This window comes from Perognathus longimembris, chromosome 17, assembly GCF_023159225.1.
Source record: "Perognathus longimembris pacificus isolate PPM17 chromosome 17, ASM2315922v1, whole genome shotgun sequence".
Lineage (NCBI taxonomy): Eukaryota > Metazoa > Chordata > Mammalia > Rodentia > Heteromyidae > Perognathus > Perognathus longimembris.
In genome coordinates this window covers 16,311,837-16,334,459 of record NC_063177.1, presented here as the reverse complement: position 1 = coordinate 16,334,459, position 22,623 = coordinate 16,311,837, and the positions used below count along the sequence as shown (strand labels likewise).

The window sequence follows — 22,623 nt, the reverse complement described above, 5'->3', positions numbered from 1 at the left end:
AAATGATGCTCAACGTCATTAGCCATCAGAGAAAAACAAATTAAAACCACAATGGGGAATTACAATGACTCAAAGAAAAATAGCCAGGTGCTGGTGGCTCATGCCTGTAATCCTAGCTATGGCAGAGGCTGTGATCTCAGGATCACAGTTTGAAGCCAGCTTAAGCCTGGGCATTTTATTAACTGTGAGACTCTTAGCTCCAATTAACCACCCTCAGGGACATTGCCAGGGCCCTGAGTTCAAGCTCCACAACCAAAAAAGAAAGGGGGGGGGAAGGAGGGAGGGAGGGAGGAAGAGAGGGAGGGAGGGAGGGAGGGAGGGAGGGAGGGAGGGAGGGAGGGAGGGAGGGAGGGAGGGAGGGAGGGAAGGAAGGAAGGAAGGAAGAAAGGAAGGAAGGAAGGAAGGAAGGAAGGAAGGAAGGAAGGAAGGAAGGAAGGAAGGAAGGAAGGAAGGAAAATCCTGACAGTACTAAGTGCTAACAAGGATACTGAACAACTGTAATTCTCATACACTGATGGCAGGAATACAATAGTAGTACAGTCTCTTTGGAAAACAGGTAGGCAGTTTTTATGTTAAACATACACTTACCATATGAACCATCCATTCCATTCCTAGGTATTGGTTCTTTTAACAAATACTTATATCAGAACTATCCATGACTATCAAAATTTCCAAGATCTCAAATGTTCATCAGCTGCATAGGTAAAAACAAAAGTAGCATATCTATACAATAACAGTAAAATGAACTACTGATACAGACAACAACCACAGATGAATTTGCCAGATTGAAAAAGCTATATATGATATGATTCTGGTAAGTTATAGAGACAATAAACAGATGAAAAATTATCTAGGAATGAAGGCAGGGAGAGGAGTTGGTTGTATGAGTCAATTGGGGGGGAGTGAGAGAAATGTGATACTGTAATTTAATTGTGATAATTACAGAACTGTGTATGTATCTTGGTCTCAGAGTTCCTGGGGAAAGGGGTGAATGAGAGGAACATTTCTCCATTCTGTGAATGGAGTACAAAGAGTTACAGTGTGAGGGGCCCAGACAACCTACTTTCACCCCCAACTTAAAAGCTACTTTCTCACCAGGTGCCAGTGGTTCATGCCTATAATCCTAGCGATTCAGGAGCCTCAGATTTGAGGAACACAGTTGAGGCCAGCCTGGGCAGTAAAGTACATGAGACTCATATCTCTAACTAACCCCCAAAAGCTGAAAGTGAGGGCTGGGGATATGGCCTAGTGGTGAGAGAGCTTGCCTCGTATACATGAGGCCCTGGGTTCAATTCCCCAGCACCACATATACAGAAAATGGCCTGAAGTGGCGCTGTGGCTCAAGTGGCAGAGTGCTTGCCTTGAGCAAAAAGGAAGCCAGGGACAGTGCTCAGGCCCTGAGTCCAAGGCCCAGGACTGGCCCAAAAAAAAAAAAAAAAAAAAAAGCTGAAAGTGGAGCTTTGGCTAAAGTGATAAAGCACTAGTCTTTAGCAAAAAAGCTTGGGACAGCTCCCAAGACCTGAGTTCAAGCCCCAGGACCAGCACACATACACATGCACACACAAATCTACTTCCTGTTGAGATAAAAGGAATTTTATGCCCTTTGTGCCTCAAACTTTTCATTGTTCCAGAGATAAAACAACCTTCTTTATGCAGATAAAAAAAGATACCAAGTCCAGCCTGGTTTTCCTTCTCCCCCTTCATTTCCTGTTTCATTTGGGCAGAGGTCTGTTTCTACACACAGGAAAGCATATGCAAGTTTAAATCACCAGGGAAATCAGAGGCCTAGGCTAACTGGAGGCCTCATGGCCTATATGGGTTAATATGCACAGAATCTAATAAAAATAAATCCTCAATGCATTTTAATAATAAACAAACACCTGCCAACCTCTCATTTAGAGCATACTCTAAGAAATCTGTCATGTTTTCAGTGAGTGAGGTCAAAAACATAAAGTACTCCTGTAATAATAAAGTTCTTTTAATATCATTGTATCTAGTAATGAAATGATGGGGAGAGGCCCCTCCAAAAGTACAATATTTTAAAAGAAAAAACATTTTATAAGGTCACATGGCCACAGGAAACAGTGGGTCTGGTGGATAAAAATGTGTGTTACAGCAGGACCTGGAGAGCTAAGAGAGCCTTTAAACTAAAAAAAAAAGAACACATTCCCACTCTGTCATAGTGGCAGGTCTTCACAACCCTTCTTCACAGAATAATCTACCTAGCACTTTCTGAGTGCATCTAGAGAACCTTCATGAGCACACAAATACAAATTATGCACATATACAAATGCAAATGCAAAGAAAAGTTTAAAAAAATTTAAATGGAGGAAGCTGCTATGTCTACCTCTATAAGCAAAAGTATTAATCATCCACCGTCTGGTTTTAATCCACTCCCTCCTGATCCTGCATCTGAATGTATTGTTATCAGGGGAAGGAGAATTTCTGCTCAATCTTATTCACCAGCCAAAACTATGAAAATGTGAAAACCACATTGGTGAAGTACCTTCTTGGGGACCCAGAAATCTCTGAGTTAAGTTGCTTTTTTATTTTTTCATTTTCTTTCTTTCCTTTAAAAAATTATGAACAAATGTGAATTTCAGGGGAGCTATAAGGGGGAAAAAGACACATCTCAAGTTACAGTAATTCTTTCATATCTTGGAGTGACACTATCCTCAGGGAAACTAGCACTCTCTCTTCTGTATGTCCCAAAGAGAACCCAGCCACACAACCTGACTGACATCAGCCTGTCAGTTTGGGCACCCAGGTGCATCCCTGAGGAACATTTACAAATGAAATGGCAAGCCCAAACAGTAAGCTTTCTGAACCCTTGTCTCCATTTTTCTAGTTTTTTTCTTTGCTAGCAATGAAAGCAGTCACTAAAAAAAGGCTCTGGGGTTGGGCATGATGATATGGTTCAAGCCTATATGGTTCCTACCTACTGGCTAGAGGCTAACAGGAGGACCGTGGTTCAAAGCTAGCCATAGTAAAAAGTTAGTAAGCCCCCCAATCTCAAAAAAAACAAAACAAAACTGGGCAAGGTGGCTCACAACTGTAATCCTACCTACATGGGAGGCTACAGACCAGTCAGAAGCTAGTCTAGGCAAAACCTCAAGACCCTGGAGGCCTTGAATTTAAACCCTGGTACTGCCAAAAAGAAAAACTAAAAAAAAAACTAACAACAACAACCTCTCAAAATGACAACAACAAAAACATCTGTGTGAGCCTAAGCATGTTTCTCCCATGGTCTGCTCTGGGACCCTTTTTGGTCCTGAAGAGAACCCTCCAAAGGGTCCAAAGCCCATATGTGTGCTTGAGTACCCTCAGAATCATTCATTACTCACCACTCTTGCAGTCCCACTCCAAAACCCACGTGGGGCCACCCATGACACAAAAACTCTGGCAAGATTAGAGAATAGCAAACTCAGAAGAAACCACAATACGCCCGAGACTCCCAGGAGAACAATGACTAGTTCGAGTAGGGAACAGACTGACAGACAGAGAAGACAGACTCTAACCAGGCCGTGCTCTGTTTTCTATGCAACACAAATGTTTTCCATTAGAAGTTCCCTGCCCCACAAACACTTGTGCATGTGGCTATGAAATCCATATACTTCTGCTTTTCTGGCACTCTGACCCAACTACCTCTCCTACTCCTCCAGAATAGAACAAAATGAGGATGCACAGGTTCCAGTACCCCCACCACAAAGATAGGTGAAAGAGAACTGGAATTGAAAACATGTATTTGAAGCACATGGTATGACTGAGCAGGCTAAAGGAATGAGGAGAGAACACAAGGACTTTTCTTTTCTTTTTTCTTTTTTTGCCAAAGAAAACTCCTGTCTAGTTCAGGATCTTACTAGTTGGCTCCTAATGCTTTCAGCTTAAAAGTTTGATGTTACATTCTAGTAATCTCTGCAGTTTATCTTCATCAGGAAGTGTTGGTCATTATTAAAAACAAGACAGGCAACAAACTAAACTTCAGAACACTTGTTACAAGATCTGCAAAATTCTAATACTAAGAAATCAGCAAATTCAGGCTGGTTAGTATTCTATACTTCAAACACTCAGAACTCAAGTACTGCTAGATATTGTACTAATTGAGAGGAAGCTAACCTAAAAACCACTACATTGTGAACACTCCTCCCACTAGATGAATCCTGCCTCAGTCATTTCTAGTTACAGTCAGAGAAGCAGGGGACATGGATATGTCATTAATTTCTAAAAAGAAAGAATAAAAAAGAAAAGACAAACAACTAGTAAGCATTCAAGAAAACAGAAGAGGGGCTGGGGATATAGCCTAGTGGCAAGAGTGCCTGCCTCGGATACATGAGGCCCTAGGTTCGATTCCCCAGCACCACATATACAGAAAACGGCCAGAAGCGGCGCTGTGGCTCAACTGGCAGAGTGCTAGCCTTGAGCAGGAAGAAGCCAGGGACAGTGCTCAGGCCCTGAGTCCAAGGCCCACGACTGGCCAAAAAAAAAAAAAAAAAAAAGAAAACAGAAGACATAAACAGAGGGCCAAAGTGATTTTTTTTTAAGTGGTATATAAGAAATAGAAAAGAAATTCCTTTTTCAGGCAGCTCTGGAGTTCCCTAATTGCACAAGAGCAAAGGACACCCCCAATGTGTAGGCCTCATTAAGGAACTGCTCAGCCTACATTCATTGTGCAATTCGAACCTTCCAATGCTTTTTGCTGCACATATGCAAACCACGTTTTCCCTGCACTCTAGAATTAAGAACAGTTTTTCATTTTCTCTTCTTCACTGGTGTGTGTGTGCGCATGCGCACATGAGATTAAAAAAAAAGTAATCCTAGATAAGCACTTACTAAAAATGAAGTTTTATATGATTTCATCTGCTTGTTTCTGAGTTTACTGGTAGTTAAGAAACACTTGAATTTACTCTTAGGCAGCTAAAGATCCATTTTCCTGTCACCAACAATAATGATATCACATACAAAAATATCAAATCCTGAAAAACCTTTGTTCTAAATGATGGCTATTCTGGAATATGTGGTATAGTTAAAAATGGCAGGCCCTATTTTATAGGTAAAATTGCAATGGAAACCTGGCTAAATCATGGTGTATCTGATTAATCACAAACTTTTTTTGGTAGAAAAACCAAGCTAAACAGTATGAGCAAGAATTGGACTGTACAAGGATGAAGAGACCATTATTTAAACAAAACAAAAAAATGCCAGTAACAAACCCCAAAGGTCACACAGGAATACAGACAAATTTACCTCTATTAAAAAATGTTAACTTGCCAGGTACCGGTTGTTCACACCTGCATCTTAGTTCCTTGGGAAGCTGAGAATCAGAGAATCAAGCTTCAAGACCTTCCTAAGAGCAGAAGCGCTCATGAGATCCCACTCCAAGGCTAGGTGGGTATAATGGCTTATATTTTTCATCCTAAACTATGTGGGAGGCTAAGATTAGGAAGATAATGCTTCCAGTCAGCCCAGGCAAAAAGTATGCAAAACTCCACCTCAACAGAGAGAAGATGAGTACAGTAGTACATGCCTGTCATCCTGGAAAATACAGGAAGACAAAACAGGCAGATCATGGTCAAGGCTTGTGCCGGACAGGAACTGAGATCATATCTTAAAAGTAATCAGCAAAGCCAATTAACAGCAATAAGCCACAAATGGAACTGTGGCTCAAATGGTAGAGTGCTAGCCTTGAGTACAAAAACTCAGGGACAGTGCCCATGCCTTCAGTTCAGGCCCTAGCACCAAACACACAAGCAAAACACAGAGCTCAACAGTGAGTACCTGGTTAGCAAGTACAAGGCCTGAGTTCAAAACAATAAAATAAAATAAAAGGCCAGGCGTCAGTAGCTCATACCTGTTAACCTAGCTACTCAGGAGACTGAGATCTGAGGATTGTGGGTTGAAGCCAAACAGGGCAGGAAAGTCCATGAGACTCTTATGAGACTCTCCAATAAACTACTTTAAAAAGCTAGATGTGGCACTGTGGCTTACCTTGAGCAAACTCAGGGACAATGCCCATGCCCAGAGTTCAAGCCCCAGGACCAGCAATCAATCAACAAATCTGAAGTTGTATGTTATAAAAGATAAAACAAGATTATAAAAACAAGCCACTGAACTGAACCAGAACAAAATATATAAAACAGAATATGATTAGTAATAAATAATAATGCAAGAGATGGGTAAGGCCATAAATATACAACGAAGACATAAACAAACTATATATATATATATATATATATATATATATATATATATACACACACACACACACAGAAAAATCATTTACTCTGCTAGTTAACAAATGGCAGTTAAAGTGCTATATCCTTGTACCCAAAGTAGCAGGAATTTAAAATACTGATATCAATAAAATACTGATATACAGTGTTAATGAGAGTATAAGGGGAGAGACATTTATATATTGTTAGAGGGAGTATAAATTTGTATATAAATAAAAATTGGGCTCCAAATCTGGTAAAATACTAAAACAGTATCTTTTGACAAAGCAATTTTACTTATAAGGTACTACCCTACAGAAAGTACACATGTATATAAAGATTTACATATAAAGTTCAAGTCCATTCTAGTACTGTTTGTAATAACAAAAATTAAACATGAATATAAATTAATAGATAAATTACGTTTATAATGGAGTATATTACAATGGAGGTAGCTTTAGATGTACTGATTTACAGAGTTTCAAGATATATTATGAAAAAAGAACAAATATGTAAACATGCACTTTAATTTTATTAGAAAAATTATACGTGTGTGTGACTGTCTTAAAGGGTGGCTATTAAACTGTATAAAACTGTATTAACTGTATTAAACTGTATAAAACTACCTTTAGAAGGGAAGAGCTCAGACTCATTCTCTATTTTTTCTTTTTTTCTTTTTTTTTTCTTTTGGTACTGGGGATCAAACCCAGGACATTACACTTGCAAGGCAAGCACTTTGCCAGAGCTACCTCCCAGGCCCTCATTCTCTATTTTTTGATATTATTACATAGAGTTTGATTACTTTGGTAATTAAGAAGCAAAAGGAGGCCAGCTTCTGCTTCTGAATATGGTAGAGTGTCTTGTAGTGGATCAGTCTTCCCCAAACCAACAGCTATAAAACATATGAGCAATGGACTTTGGGGTAGTGGACAAAAGGCAGTGTAAAACTGATCCCTGAGATAAATTTATGAAAGGAGCCTGTGATCATCCAGTCCACTGCTTTGGAAATAATTTCCCAACTATAACAGAAGTTTAATCCTAAGCCAATTATGGTAGTTCTGCTGGGCTGACAAGGCAGAGGGCAAAATTTCAGATACTACAAGTGGTCAAAGTGAATAGCATATGTAAGGAAATGATGGACAGGAGGAAATTATGCAAAGAAAGGGTACAAAGAACATGTGAGCATCTTCAGTGAATACACTGGTGATGGCTAGAATGCATATATCCTCGCCAGTATCACCAGAAGCTTTCCATACAGCTTGGGATAAGAACAGAAAACAAAGATATGGGTTGTAGGTGTGGTTCAGGTGGTAGAGTGCTAGCTAATGAGCAAAAGCATCAGATACCTACTTGGAATCCCATTCTCTGATGAAAGAGATAATAGAGGTCTAGTAGTGCTAGGGGAAAAGCACAGCCTGGGGATGTTGGAGCAGGAGTTCTAGCACTGGGAAATTGAAGAGATTTTAACTGTGAAAACTTAGCACCCAGCTGAGCACTGCAGAGCACCCACACTTTAGGAATAAGAGCCACACCCTATAGTTGGACCTCATCCAAACCTCTTTTAATAGCTTGAAATCTAGTCTAAAACAAAAACTGCAGAGACAGGGTTTAGAAGTTGACAACTGTCAAATTACTGAAGCTTAGGAAATACCCTGGCTTTCTATACATCTTCACTAATAATGCATAAGAGCCTACCCGCACACAAGTTTAAAATCATCAGGCAGTACATTAACTCTTAGCTAAAATTAAAAAAAAGATACCTCTCCAGAGGAAGATAAGGAGATCAGAGTCTCTATGGACTGGAGATACAATGTCCACTGATATTAAACAAATATCAAAGAAATAGGAAAATGCAACTGATGGAAAGCAAATGTGAGATGACCCCAGATGTTGGAATTAGCCAATTCTAATAGCTGATGTGGCTATCAGAAATATGTCAAAACATTAATAGAAGAAATACTCAAAGAATTAAAGGAGGGCTGGGAATATGGCTTAGCTGTAGAGTGCTGGTCTAGCATGCATGAAGTCCTGGGTTCGATTCCTCAGCACCACATAAACGCAAAAAGCCAGAAGTGGTACTGTGGCTCAAGTGGTAGAGTGCTAGCCTTGAGCAAAAGGAAGCCAGAGACAGTGCCTAGGCCCTGAGTTCAAGCCCCAGGACTGGCAAAAAAAAAAAAAAAAAAAAAGGAAAAAAATTTTAAGCAGGGTCTCACTCTATATATCTCCAGGCTAGTCTCAAACTCAATCCTCCTGTCTCAGCCTCCTATACATGTATACCACAACACCCAGTACAAAAACAGTGAGTAAATTAATAACAAAGTCAGCAGAGAAATGGACACTATAAGAAAAAATGAAGCAGGGATTGATGAGCTGAAAAGCAAAATGAGGGGGGGAAAAAGTTGGGTAAATGAGTTTAACAACATACTGAAATGGTAGAAAAAAACTGAGGATATAGTACATAGTAGTAGAATGCTTGCCTAACATATGTGAGGCCCTGGTTTCAATACTCAGAGTCTTGAGAAAAAAGTTCAGGGACAGAGCTAGGAATGTGGTCTAGTGGTAGAGTGCTTGCCCAGCATGCATGAAGCCCTGGGTTCAATTCCTCAGCTACCACATATATAGAAAAAGCCAGAGTGGTGCTGTGGCTTAAGTGGTAGAGTGCTAGCTTTGAGCAAAAAGAAGCCAGGGACAGTGCTCAGGCCCTGAGTTCAAGCCCTCATAACAAGCACACACACATACAAAGGTAAAGGACAGTGCCCAGGTGCTGAGTTCAAGACCCAGTACTGGCATGTGTGTACTGGCATGGGTAAATGCGTGCGCGCATGCACACACACACACACAGTTACAAGTTATGAAGATAAAAATGGAAGTGAAGCCATGTGTGGTAGCACACACTGTAATCTTAGCTGCTTGGAAAGTAGAAATTGGGAGGACCATGGTTTTAGGCTAATCCAAGCAAAAAGTTCAAGAGACCCCATCACAACCAACGAAAAACAATGCAACTGTCACCCCAGTTATGTGGGAAACATAAATAGGAGGCTCACAATCCGTCCAACCTAGAGATAAACAGAGACCCTATGCCCAGAATAACTAAAGCAAAAAAGGCTGGGGCCATGATTCAAATGATAGAACTGCTGGCTAGCAAACAAAAGGAAGGCCCTAGGTTCAAGACTTTCCTAACCAAAAAAAAAGAAACAAACAAAAAAAGAAACACAACATTAAAAGCACTTGAGAAAATCTTCATGATCTTTGTGGTAAAACAAAAATTTCTTACACCTCAACTTTCATCAAAGTAAAAATTTTGCTATTAATTAAGGCTATACAAACAAAAAGACAAACTTCACCTATACCTTATAAGAAATATTCACAGAACACATCTGACAAGTATTTGTGACTATAATATATAAAAATGTTTTACAAGGGCTTCTTGGATCAAACAGGTAAAACAGAGAAGGAAATACATCACAGTTTGTTCCTAAATACTTGGCTGAAAATGATTTTTCTGTAGACAAACCAATATATCGCACTAGTAAGCACGTGCCAGCATGCCCAGCAGAATGTGAGTTTTGAAGTCATAAAACAAGGATTCTAATCCTATGCCCCTTTTTACTACCTATATTGCCTTGGGTAAATTATTCAATCTTTGAATTCAGGTGCCTACAAGACGTTCAATGAATTTCGCAAGATCACTCACTTTCTTTCCCTTGGATGGCTCTGACTGGTTTCAAAACCTGTGATTCTTCTCTCAAAAAGTAATCAGCTCCTGGGCTGGGAATGTGGCTTAGCAGTAGAGTGCTTGCTTTGCATGCATGAAGCCCTGGGTTCATTCCTCAGCACTATATAAACAGAAAAGCTAGAAGTGGCACTGTGGCTCAAGTGGCAGAGTGCTAGCCTTGAGCAAACAGAAGCCAGGGGCGGTGCCCAGGCCCTTATACCAAGCCCCAGGGCAGGCCAAAAAAAAAGTAATTGGCTCCACTCTATCATTTTTACTCCAATGCTCTTTTTATCTCACTCCTCCCCTCCCCCGCCACATCTGTGAATTATGGAGTTTGAACTTGGTGACTCTCACTTGGCCAGCTCACTTGCTCAATGATGGCACTCTATCAGTTGAACCACCCCTCCAGTTTGACTTTTGCTGGGTAACTGGAAGTGGAGTATCATGGGCTTTTTTGCCTGGGCTGGCTTCAAAGAAAGCTCCACCAATCCCAGCCTCCTTAGTAGTCAAGAATACAGGTGTAAACCACCTTTTTATTTTCTTAGTAATTTAAAAGCCAGTCTTCTTTTTCTCTTCTTGCTCATCTTACATCTGGGCTTTCTACTGTGGTTTATTTTAGGCAGAATACTAATCTTACAAGAGGTGTAATAAATGAAAAAGAGTGAAGAGCAAGCCTGGGAAAGTACACAATGGCTATCCTTGCAATGTACATTATAATGTAAAATCATGCAAGAAAACTTGCAGTGGTGGATTCCATTGAACATAGCTTTACTAATGTTATAAAACTTATTTTTTTCCCCACTTAGAAATTCAAAACCCTCAAATCTAGAGTCCAGAGAGCATGCAACATCTTACTAGAATATAGCCAGCTCAAAAAAACTACAAGAACTTCTCACTGCTTACAGGCTAAAATTGATGTACACAGCTAAGGACATATTTATATATGCCACAAATGGCCTCTCAAAACTAGAATATTTGAAAAGAGGAAGGGTTGGTGAAAACAGTCATAATTTTTAACTTACATGTGTGAAAATGAATCAACTTGAGGGGCAAAGTAGGGTTGGGAGAGATGGTAGAGAACAATGGAAGGGGTGACATTGATGAAGATACATTGTACTCATAAACCCCTTTTATACACTACTTAAATTAAAAAAAAAACCAACCAGGCAATGATGGCTCATGCCTGTAATCCCAATTACTCAGGAGGCTGATTTGAGAATATGGGTTCAAAGCCAGCTCAGTCAGGAAAGTACTTAAGACTGATTTGGGGCTGGGAATGTGGCTTAGCGGTAGAGTGCTTGCCTGGGTTCAATTCCTCAGCCGGAAGCGGTGCTGGCGCTGTGGCTCAAGAGGTAGAGTGCTAGCCTTGAGCAAAAAGAAGCCAAGGACAGTGCTTAGTTAGGCCCTGATTCCAAGCCCCAGGACTGGCAAAAAAAAAAAAAAAAAAAACAAAAAACCAACCAAACAAACAACAATAACAAAAAAGACTCTGATCTTCAATAAACAACCAAAAAAAAACCCCCACAAACCCGGAAGTGGAGCTGTGGCTGAAGTGGTAGAGTGTTAGCCTTAAGCACAAAAGCTCCGGGATAGCACTTAGGCCCCTAGTTCCAACCCCAGAACTAGCACACACAAAAGGTAATTTATGAAAAACTACACTATCTGCCTTATATGTCTGGATCTCCCACGTTATACAGGTAATGTGTGCTCAATAAGTATGTTATTAATGAGCATCCAGGTTAGACCAAATATATGACTGATGTCAATTAGTAATCAAATCACTTAAGGTGTTACGACTGAGCCCTTGAGAATTTTACATTTCATAGTAATGACTACTAAATGCTGGAGAAAATGTCTATAGGATTTTTTTAAAATATAATTTTCCCAGGTTCAACTCCTGGTGTGAGAACCAAAAAGAACAAAAAATATATAATTTTGTTAGTATTAAGGTATTGTACAGAGGTGTTATTATTTCCTAAGTCAGGGAATGAGTACATTTCTCTTTTTTGGACAATGTCATCCCTTCCTTTGCATTCCTCCAGTATCAGATTTCTAAAAGGTCAAGAGTTCCTAAAGATTTCCTCTGACACATCTCTAATAATCTATGTCAGCTGAGGAGACAGCTTTAGTGAGTGTTTCATCATTCTTCATTCTTCTCTTAAGCCTCAGGTTCTCTTTTAAAAATGAAGGTACAAATATGGCAGGTTTAGTGGGAAGAATACTGTACATTTAATTCAGTCTGATACATGATAAAGAATTATTTCTCCTCACCATGGAGTACAATAAAGTAGAGTAAAAGGAAAAAGAAGGCAGGCAATACTTTCTATAGTGTAGCCAGGGAATACCTCTCTAACAAGAAGACATTCATAAGGAAGTGAGAGAGTCACACAAGTATCTGGGACAGAGTATATTGCAGGTTAAGAGAAGAGAAATGGGCTAGGAATATGGCCTAGTGGTAAAGTGCTCGCCTCATATACATGAAGCCCTGGGTTCGACTCCTCAGCACCACATTTATAGAAAAAGCCTGAAGTGGCACTGTGGATCAAGTGGTAGAGTGCAAGCCTGGAGCAAAAAGAAGGCAGGGACAGTGCTCAGGCCCTGAGTTCATGCCCCAGGACTGGCAAAAAACCAACCAACCAAACAAACAAAGAGAAAAGTAACTATAAGATCCTTAGGCATGGGTGTGTGGTTTGTTTGAGGAACAACAACAACAAAGAGTGATATCTTTGTCAATATGGCCAGAGTATACCAGAAGAATAGTAGAAGCTGAGGTCAGGGAATGAACAGGGTAGAGGTGTGGTGAGATTGCTGAGGACATCAGAGGCCATTGAGATTGATAAAACTTTGGCCTTCAATAAAGAACAGTTACTGAAAGGTTTTGAAGAAAGAACTGATGATTTTCTAATTTTTTATTTATTTTTAATTAATTTAATGTTTTAGTTGCTGTGCTGAAAAAGACTGAGGAGTAGGAGGGAAGAGGAACCAGAGAAACTAGTTAGAAGGCCTTTCAGTGAGTTGAACTAAGGAAAGAATTGTATCTGCATATATTCTGAAGAAAAAGAAGACATGTATTACTGAAGGAGTCGGTATGAAGGTGTTGAGAAAAATAAGATCTAAAAAGAACCCAAGATTCTGTCTTGAACCACAACTAAAAAGTCAATGCCACCATTTACAATAGAAAATATTGAAGGAAGAGTAAGTTTAGGAATAGGAGCAGGGTAGGATGTTGAGATGCTAACATTCAACATACCCATTTCACCATCCTTGAAGTAGAGTCCTTGCCTTAGACTAAGTGAGCTGCAGCCATTTCCTGGACAGGCTATGAATCACTGCCAGGGTCTGAGGGTGAACTGCTGGCTCTATGTTCTTTTCTAGCCAGGTCAAAGACTTAGTATTTAGCAGTACAGCTAGGAATGCTGATGAGCTGGAGAAGACAAAGCTTATTAGAAAGCCTAACCTATTCACTTAGGACTTTTCCCTTGTTCTGCACTAAAAAACCCCCACTAATTCAATGACCAACTCTCAAAAGGACTCTCTGGAATCAAGACCACCCTGTAATCCAGAAGACCACTAGCAAGTTCTGGTGCAAGCCACAGTTACTCTAATTCAGTATCTGCATCTCTTCTAACTCTTTACCTTCCACAGAGTATAACCAACACGTTAGCTATCCCTAGCCTCAAGTGCTACAGTGCTATACATCCATATTTTTTTAAAGATTTTTATTGAACAAAGAACTGCAGACAAGGTTTGATTAAGAAAGACTTTTTTTTTTTGGCCAGTCCTGGGGCTTGGACTCAGGGCCTGAGCACTGTCCCTGGCTTCTTCTTGCTCAAGGCTAGCACTCTGCCACTTGAGCCACAGCGCCACTTCTGGCCATTTTCTGTATATGTGGTGCTGGGGAATCGAACCCAGGGCCTCGTGTATATGAGGCAAGCACTCTTGCCACTAGGCCATATCCCCAGCCCCTACACATCCATATTATTATTATCCCTTTCTGAGACCATAGGAGCAGAATTTCACTCAAGGATTTTTTTTTTTTTGGCCAGTCCTGGGGTTTGAACTCAGGGCCTGGGCTCTTCTGTCCCTGGCCTCTCTATGCTCAAGGCTAGTGCTCTACCACTTGAGCCATAGTGTCACTTCCAGCTTTTTCTGAGCAGTTTACTAAATGTAAGAATTTCATGGACTTTCCTGCCTGGGTTGGCTTTGAACCACAATTCTCAGATCTCAGCCTCCTGAGAAGCTAGGATTATATGCATCAAGGATTTTTTTTTTCTGCAAAGGAATAAAATGAGTTTTCCTCATTTCTCAAGTATCTTCCTAAGATAAGTTTATCCATTAAGCTTATCCAAAAAAATTTTATTTTCAATTAATGTCTACATCTTCTACCTATAGAAATTTAACCAAAGGGAATATACGCTCGAATTCTGCTATGAAGTAGCAACTTACTGTTGTAACAGTGAAAATATTGGCAACACTCCCTTGAGTTTATAAAATAAAGATTGGATAAGGAAAGTATGGCATATAAAAAAAACTGCTGGGTGCCTATAATCCTAGCTACTAAGGAGGCTGAGATCTGAGGACCAAAGTTCAAAGCCAGCCTGAGCAGGAAAGTCTATGAGACTCTAATCTCCAATTAGCCACCAGAAAATGGGAAGTGGTGCTGTGGCTCAAAATGGTTGAACATTAGCTTTGACTGAAAAAGGTCAAGGACAGCACCCAGACCCAGAGTTCAAGCTCCACGACTGACCAAAAAAAAAAAGGCAAAACAGGCCGAAAATATGGCCTAGTGGTAGAGTGCTTGACTCATGTACATGAAGCCCTGGGTTTGATTCCTCAGCACCATATATCTAGAAAAGGCCGGAAGTGGTGCTGTGGCTGAAGTGGTAGAGTGCTAGCCTTGAGCAAATAGAAGCCTGGGACAGTGCTCAGACCCTGAGTTCAAGCAAAAAACAAACAAAAAAAAAAAAACAAAACAAAAAAAAAAGCTTTTATAGTCAATCCCCAGCACCAAACGAGAGGATTCTATATAACAATATATATTTTTAATTAAATTTTATTGACAAGATGATGTACAGAGAGGGTACAGTTACATAGTAAGGTAGTGAGTACATTTCTTGTCATATCTGTTACACCCTCCCTCATTTTTCTTTCCTTTCCCTAGTTCAGATAAGCATATATACAATATCCAGTGTACCAAAATCATATACAGTGACCACAGGGGGTACGCCAAAGGAAATTCACCTAGTACATTAAACATAATGACAACAATAAAATCCTCCTGTTTCCATCTCTTGGAGTTCATTTTACTTAGCTTCATCTTCTATATAACGATATATTGAAAATATTAAACAAAGCAGATTATAGGCAGTATGTATAACATAATCCCCAGCTTTTTATTTATTAAACAAAGCAGATTATAGGCAGTATGTATAACATAATCCCCAGCTTTTTATTTTGTCTTACTGTTTTTTTTCAGTATTGAGAATCAAACCCAAGGCTTTGTGTGCATACGAGGCAAGTACTCTGCCATTGAGCTACATCCTCCATTCTACCCTACACTTGTAAAGCATGCATATAAGTTACAGTTAAATATAATTATACATGATTAAAAAATAGTAGTGATGTTATCACCATGTAGAAGGATGTGGATTTTTTTTCTTCTTTTTTGTCTGTTTCCAAATGTTCTTTCTTTTTTGGGTTGTGAGGTTTGAACTCAGGACCTGGATGCTATCCTTGAGATTTTTCACTCAAGGCTGGCACTTTACTACTTTGAGTCAAAGTACCACTTGTGGTCTTCTGGTGGGTAATTGGAAGTAAGAGTCTCATAGACTTTCCTGCTGGCTTCGAACCACAATCCTCAAATCTCAGCCTCCTGAGTAACTAGGATTACAGGCATGAACCACCGGTGCCTGGCTTGTTTCCAGTTTTCCTACAGTGAATATTTATATTAAGAACAAATTTTTTAAAATATTATGTTCACTATGAAATATCTCATATTTGTGTCTGCTATAGAAACACGTATTAAGTTCTCTTATATTTGCAGCTCATGTGAGGAATTTACGTTTTTCTTTATGTTGGGAGGGTTTCATTTGTTTGTTTTTTTTTGGTCATGTTGGGGACTAAATCCATGGTCTTACATATGCATGTTAGGCAAGTACTTTACTATTAAGCTATATCCTCAGTCTAAGAATTTCATTTTTACTGGTGTGTGTGTACACGCACACGCGTGTGCGAGCATGCTTGTCCTGGGGCTTGAATAGCATCTGGGGGTCCAGATGCTGTTCCTGAGCTTCTTTTGCTAAAGACTAACACTCTACCACTTGAGCCATAGCTCTACTTCCTGTTTTTTCATAGTTTATTGGAGATAAGAGTCTCATGGACTTTCCTGCTGAGGCTGGCTTTGAACCACAGTCCTCAGATCTTAGCCTTCTGAGGAACAAGGATTACAGGCATGAGCCATGGGTGCTCAGCTCTACTGACTTTCTAAAAAATATCTCTCTGTGCATACTTCATCTGAGTCAAAATACTTCCTCCTAAGAAGACATTTATGTATGTACTCTTTGCCAAAGGCCTCCCCCCCCGAAGGATGTGATGCCAACCACTCTGATGAGAAGTCAGGCACACTGTGCCCCTGTCTCAGACAGGAGAGTCTGCCCTCAAGGTCTGTGACTGCTACCTCCCTGCCTAAGTGACTGCTACATGAGATGAGTAGAGCCCAGACTGCCTACTCTCCACCTGGCTGAAGATCCAACTGTTAAGCAGAGACTAGAAGCTCCACAGCCCCTATCAGTGCAATAGGGAAAGGGCTTTGTTTTTTATAAACAGACAAAAAAAAAAGTCAGGTTAAAACATAGTCCTTAGAGGAAGGAGAATAGAAACCAGGCAGCGGGGAATGCTTCATATTCCTAAAAGCTTTTTTTGTAAGTTAACACATGGTGTCTGCTTCTCTCTAGTCACCTATTTATCACTCTCCTCCTTAGAGAAGGAAAAAAGCCCTGGCTGTTTTCCTAGTGCAGAGTTTTGTGGCTGGGGGAAGGAGGAAGGGGGGAGGAAGGAGGGTGCTTTAAGCATGATGCAAACCATTTGGAGCTGAGTGAGAGCACTGCCAACACAAGCTGCACTATTTAAACAAGTGAGGAAATGATCGTATATACAACATGCCAGTGAGAGCGCACACACACGCACACACACACACACACACACACACACACACACACACACACACCCCCCAAAGGAAGTTGAGAGGGCTTTTTTTTTTTCCAGGACATAGAGCTGGATGTCAGCGGCTAAAAGGTCGATATTTTCCCTTAACACCCTTCTCAATGACTTAATCATGTTCCGTTTGCATAGAAAACTTCCCAAGAATAAAAAAGTCTGGAGAATTGAGAAGAGGAGTGAATGGGGAAGGACGTTTGGCCTGGGGCTGACCTTATCCGAGGTTTTCTCCACGTAGCAGGGGTCCTGAGGGGCAGCCAGCAAGGGGACAAAACCCGAGAGAAGCCGATCCTCTTCCAGGATAAGAAGGGTGAGGTCATCATCCGGGTCCTTGTACAGTGGCACCTCAGACTGATTCACCGCTGTCAATATGTTACAGAAATCGGCCAATGTTGACCACACATCCACAGCAACCCTACGAGAAATAAGTCAAAAAGAAAGAACAGCTCTAAAGAGGGACCAGCAAAAGTATTCTTGGCACTTGTCAGAAAAAAAGGTACTGGCAGCAAAAGTTGTCCAGGCTGGCAGCTGCCAAGAAATCATTCCAAAAATGCAAGAATATGAAATTGTGCTCATGGCAGCAATCTAGGATGTATGTGTTCCTCTACACAAATTGATTAGGGGGAGTTTTAATCCTAACCAGAAAGGATAAAGAATTTGGAGACTCAGTTGTCTAATGCAGATGCTGTCACCTTTCCAGACAGAGTGCTGAGACAGTCAAACACTCTAAATGTCCCTCAACTCTCCCCTCTTGTGCAGCCAAGTATATGCCACACAGCCAGAAAATGGGTACTGGCTTCATTCCTCTAGCCACAGTAACATAGGTAGGTTCCAGTCAAACTATACAAAGAGTCATGTGAGTTTTCCTCTTAGGAATCACTTCCACATACACATGAAAACAAATAGAGATACAACAAAAAAACTCATTCCTGGCCTGCCCAAGATCTGCTCAAGAAGGTAAAGCCTCTCACATATTTCAGCAGATCAACAACTACTAGTACTATCTTGGCTATACTAGACCCTGTCCTTTTCAATTACAGGTTAGATACAGGGTGACCAACTGTTCTGCACTGTCCTGGTTTTAGTACTGAAAGCATCATCCTTCACCCTATCTCTCTGCAATTACCCAGTCCTACATAAATCAGAATGGTTGAACACCCATCCTCAATAGATCCAGGTAAAACCTGAGAAGAAACTCTGAAATAAATAATAAAGTTTGACTCACTCCACTTAAAAGAATGTGCATTTTTCCCTCTCACCATCACTTATTGGCAGATGTTATGATCTTCTGTGGTTCAGATTCACACTTGATGGGTACTAAGGATCCATCAAACTATTTTTAACCTTCTATGAATATCTCAAATTGGGGTCAGATATAGGTCGTGTGTGTGTGTGTGTGTGTGTGTGTGTGTGTGTGTGTGTGTGTGTGTGTGTGTTTATACAGTTGGTACTAGGGCTTAAACTCAATCTAGGGAGCAGATCTCTCTCTCCCCTAGCTTCTTTGCTCTAAGCTAGAACCTACCACTTGAGTCACACTTACACTTCTGGCTTTTCATTAGAGATAAGAGTTGCATGGACTTTTCTGCCTGAACCACAATCCTCAGATCTCAGTCTTCTGAGTAACTAGGATTTCAGGTATGAGCCACTGGTACCCAGCCACTAGCCAACTTTGTAGACTTGGCTTTTTCCTCCAGAGAAGCCTCTAAACATGGGAGTCTCGAATAGGCAATACCATATGCAGGCTAAATTGTACTCCAATAGGAGTGAGATGCTTAGGAGAATTATAGGAAAACTTTAGCAAGTAGGTTCAAGAGATGGAGCATCAAGAGACAATATGCAAAATGAACTGTAATAATCATCCTAGAGTTAGTGTACATGAAGACCTCTGACCTCATGTCATGTTTCTTCTGGAGACCAGGAACTTTGAGAAGGCACTGAAAGGTATATACACTATTGAAAGTGATGCTAGCAGACCGTGTGAGGGAGAGGTATGGGAACTCCCTGCCTGGCTCCAGGTGGAAGGAGGCTGAACTAGGTTATTTACTGTAATCACTGCACTAGGAAAAGGCAATGAAATGAAACATCTTGTTTTCAAGAGTGTCCTGGGAACCAGGCGGAACACAGCCCCATTAATCACACAACAGCACATAATCAACACACGTGTACTGCAGAAGTAACTCACTTCACAGGCTTTGCCCAGGAAAAAGAACATGTTCGGGAAGAATCACTGGAGGGATGAGAATTTTTCTAAAGCCTTTCTCTGCACAGAAACCAACAACCAGACTCATTCACAAAGCCCCATATTTTGGCTCAGCCGGGTTTGGCTGTCAGAAATGTTTAAATATGGAAAAAAATAAACAGTTGCAACACGTTTCTGTGCAGAGATCTGCCTGAGCCCCTTTGTGATGTAATGGGAAACGCAGCATTCAGGCTACCAGCTGTAGAATAAACAGAACTTTGAGGGTTAAAAGGAACTGAACTTTCCACGACCCCATCTGCAGAGAAGAAAATAATAAGAGGAATGATGCACTGCCCCACAGCTCTGATAGTTTATCCTCCGGTCCGGCTGCAGAGACAAGCACCGGATGTGATAGGGCTGCTCAGGGCCGCCTCTGAGGTTAGTGCTGCCCATGGGAGATGCACAGGGAGGCTCTTCCAGTTCCCTGTTTCCTCCCCTAGTGCCCTGTTGGCCACTTGAGCCCACTGCCTGAGTCTGATCCCACAGCTTTGGTGAGCTTTGGCCAACAGGCAGTGCTCGGCTGCAGAGCAGCAATTTGAAAAATAAACAGGAAAGACGACAGTGAGAAGGAAGAAGGTGAAAAGTCTCCCAGCTAAATTCTTGGCTTGGGAGCTCTGGTTGGTGTTGTGCAGGTCAAGGCTGCTACAGGATGCAGTTGGGGACTAGGGATGTGGGTAGTGGCATCCCCAGCCCAAGAGAGGCGGCAGAAAATCACCCACGTCTGCCACAGTGGGAGGCCCCAGTGTCCCTCTCTCATCTTCCCACCCCTACCATCTTGGATCCAAGATGAAGAAATATGTGGTACCATGTGGTTCTTATTACCATGCTCTCTTGTCCCCTAAGGCTCAGATAAACCAAAACTGACTCCTCCCAGAGACTGCTGGCCACCACTGGGGACCCCTGCCCACATCTGCCTTTTGCCCATTACCACCCACCTTGTGCCAAAACCTTAAGACTCACTGCAAAAACAAGGTGGATGAGAGTCCCTACTCTAATGTTAATTTTGTAAGGCAGAAGCTGGTGCCAAAAGACATAGGAAGTGCCCTGAGTTCCCAACTCCGAAACACAAATAATAGTGGCCTAAGGGTCAAGATTAGGCTGATCAAGGAATAAACAAAATGCTTCAATGAAAGGTCACTTTTATACTGATTCAGCCTGAACTTGTACTTGAACTCTGATTCTGAGTAGCTGCTTTCTTCTGGTATCACAGTAGGATTACCTAAGCTCATTTCATGCTTCACATCATGTTAGCTCCTCCTGGTAAACACCACAGACACACATTCAACTAGTGATGTACCATAGTGACTCTTTACAGAGATGTGGGAGTGGGATATGTCTGGAAACTAACACTAACAGGGAGAGGCACTCTGAAAATCTAGGTGAGATACCTGAACGCAAAGTGAGTATTTTAGCAGGAGGATGAGGTAATTCCTGGAACCCTGGCAACATCACCTCGGCTTACCCCAGTTAGGTCTCTGGGCTGGGAGGTCATTCTGCTAGTGAAGAGTATTTCCTGTCTAAGTAGAAGGGGAAAGGCTTAGCATTTTCCTGCTTTAGTCCCATACTTCTGGTTGGGACCAGAAGTACCTTCCAAACCTATAACAACCTTTGGACCCTAAGGATTCAAGATTGGCTAAGGAACCCCAAATCAAATTCTTGTGACTATGAGGAACTTTAAACAGCTGTCTTTTTTTTTTTTAATGTTTGAGGAAGGATTTCCCAAAGTTATCTCTGATAATCTCAAATCACACTTGCTTCTAAATGGTCACTCTAGAATGCTATGGGCTCAGTCAAGTTCTTCTGGCTTGTTCTGGTTCAATCTATACTTTGGGGAAGCTCCTAGAGTGCACAAAATCCTACTAAAGTCAGGGTACACTCTTCACCAAGCAGATACAAAGCAGCCAGAGAATATGAAAATATGTCCAATAAACCAATTTATGGGTCCCAGAATGATGGTAAGGGAGTCTCTCTCAGCAGCTGGGATGTGATTAGTGTGCAGGGATCAGCAGTTACACGGTGACCCACTGGCCCAACCCCACAGAACACACCACACACCAGGAAAGCAGACCCCTGGCTGGAGTCTGAACACCAGATCCTAGCCTGGGACAGACCAGCAGTGACTAGTTAAGAGGTATGTACTCAGAACCAAAGCTCACTCACTTCCCTACAGACACGCATTCACTTACTCCACCAGGAAAGGAAAAAAATAAGAGTTAATTTACTTTTTATTGCCTCAGAATTCCAAGGTTTAATGTAGCTGTCAGTTTGAGTGCAGTGCAGCTGCTGGCCGATACAATGCAGCCCAGGCCAGCCCAGGTGACTGGGGAAACACATTTCACAGAAATGAACCAACACACACTCATGGCTGGTTGTTTGGGGGATATTGACTTGGGGAATCAGATTAACCCTTCAGGCTGGGGTTAGTTCTGCAAATAGCATTAGAAAAGCATTTCAGTTCAGGGCACTAAGGAGTCCAGCTCTCAGGTGGGACAGTGAGTTGCTGTGTTCCTAAAATTCTAGAGTTCCCTTATAAAGAATGCTACTCAATTTCAATGTTCTCTGAAAGATTACAGGGTGAGATGGATGTGAAGTGTGTTATTCCACAACAATCTACCTCCCTTTCTGGCACTCGGAAAGAAAGGTATATCTGCCAACTTAACAGGAAAAGGGTCAAGTAAGAAAGCTCCAATTGGTGTGGGACTGGGAAGACTACATTTTGGAATGATCAGACCAGGCTCAGTTTCTCTTTCTAGAGAGACCAAGGAGGACTAAGTACTTGCACACGCCTTCATATTTTTACTGAGGGAAAAGGCTAACTGGTGATTAATATCAAGTACAATGACCCCATGTTACAAGCCTGCAGGGGCCTGTGGAGGTGGCCATTTCCTGTGTAATACCAGCTTGTTTAAACACTAACATTCAAACTCCACAGCTGCAGAACAAACCCGGAAAGAGTTGAGTGAGAAGAAGCCTTGCATTGTGTTTCAGAGTTATGGAGGATCAGAAAAGTAGTATACAGATGGGAAACAAGTTGGGTCATTTGGTTCCTAGGGTGAGAAGATCTGGAAATATAGCCATGATGGCACAGAAATTAAATTAAGCACAAGGAATCTGAAAAAAAGAAAGGACACAAAATGTAATATAGTTTAGTATAGACACAAAGGCAAAAGCCTTAAATGTTCCCACAATGGGAAATAATCTGCTTTTTAAAACTTATTTCTCTATGGGTGCCCAATACTCTCCAA

At 41.2% G+C, this 22,623-nt stretch overlaps 1 protein-coding gene across 2 annotated transcripts in view; it reads right to left on the bottom strand.

Moving 5' to 3' along the window:
- Smg6 (SMG6 nonsense mediated mRNA decay factor) overlaps positions 1-22,623 on the bottom strand; it is a 249,996-nt gene that overhangs the window by 92,957 nt on the left and 134,416 nt on the right. For both annotated transcript variants that reach the window (XM_048365165.1, XM_048365166.1), the window contains one exon: positions 17,353-17,554. In XM_048365165.1, coding sequence (XP_048221122.1) covers positions 17,353-17,554 — 202 coding nt within the window. The remainder of the gene's footprint in view (positions 1-17,352; positions 17,555-22,623) is intronic.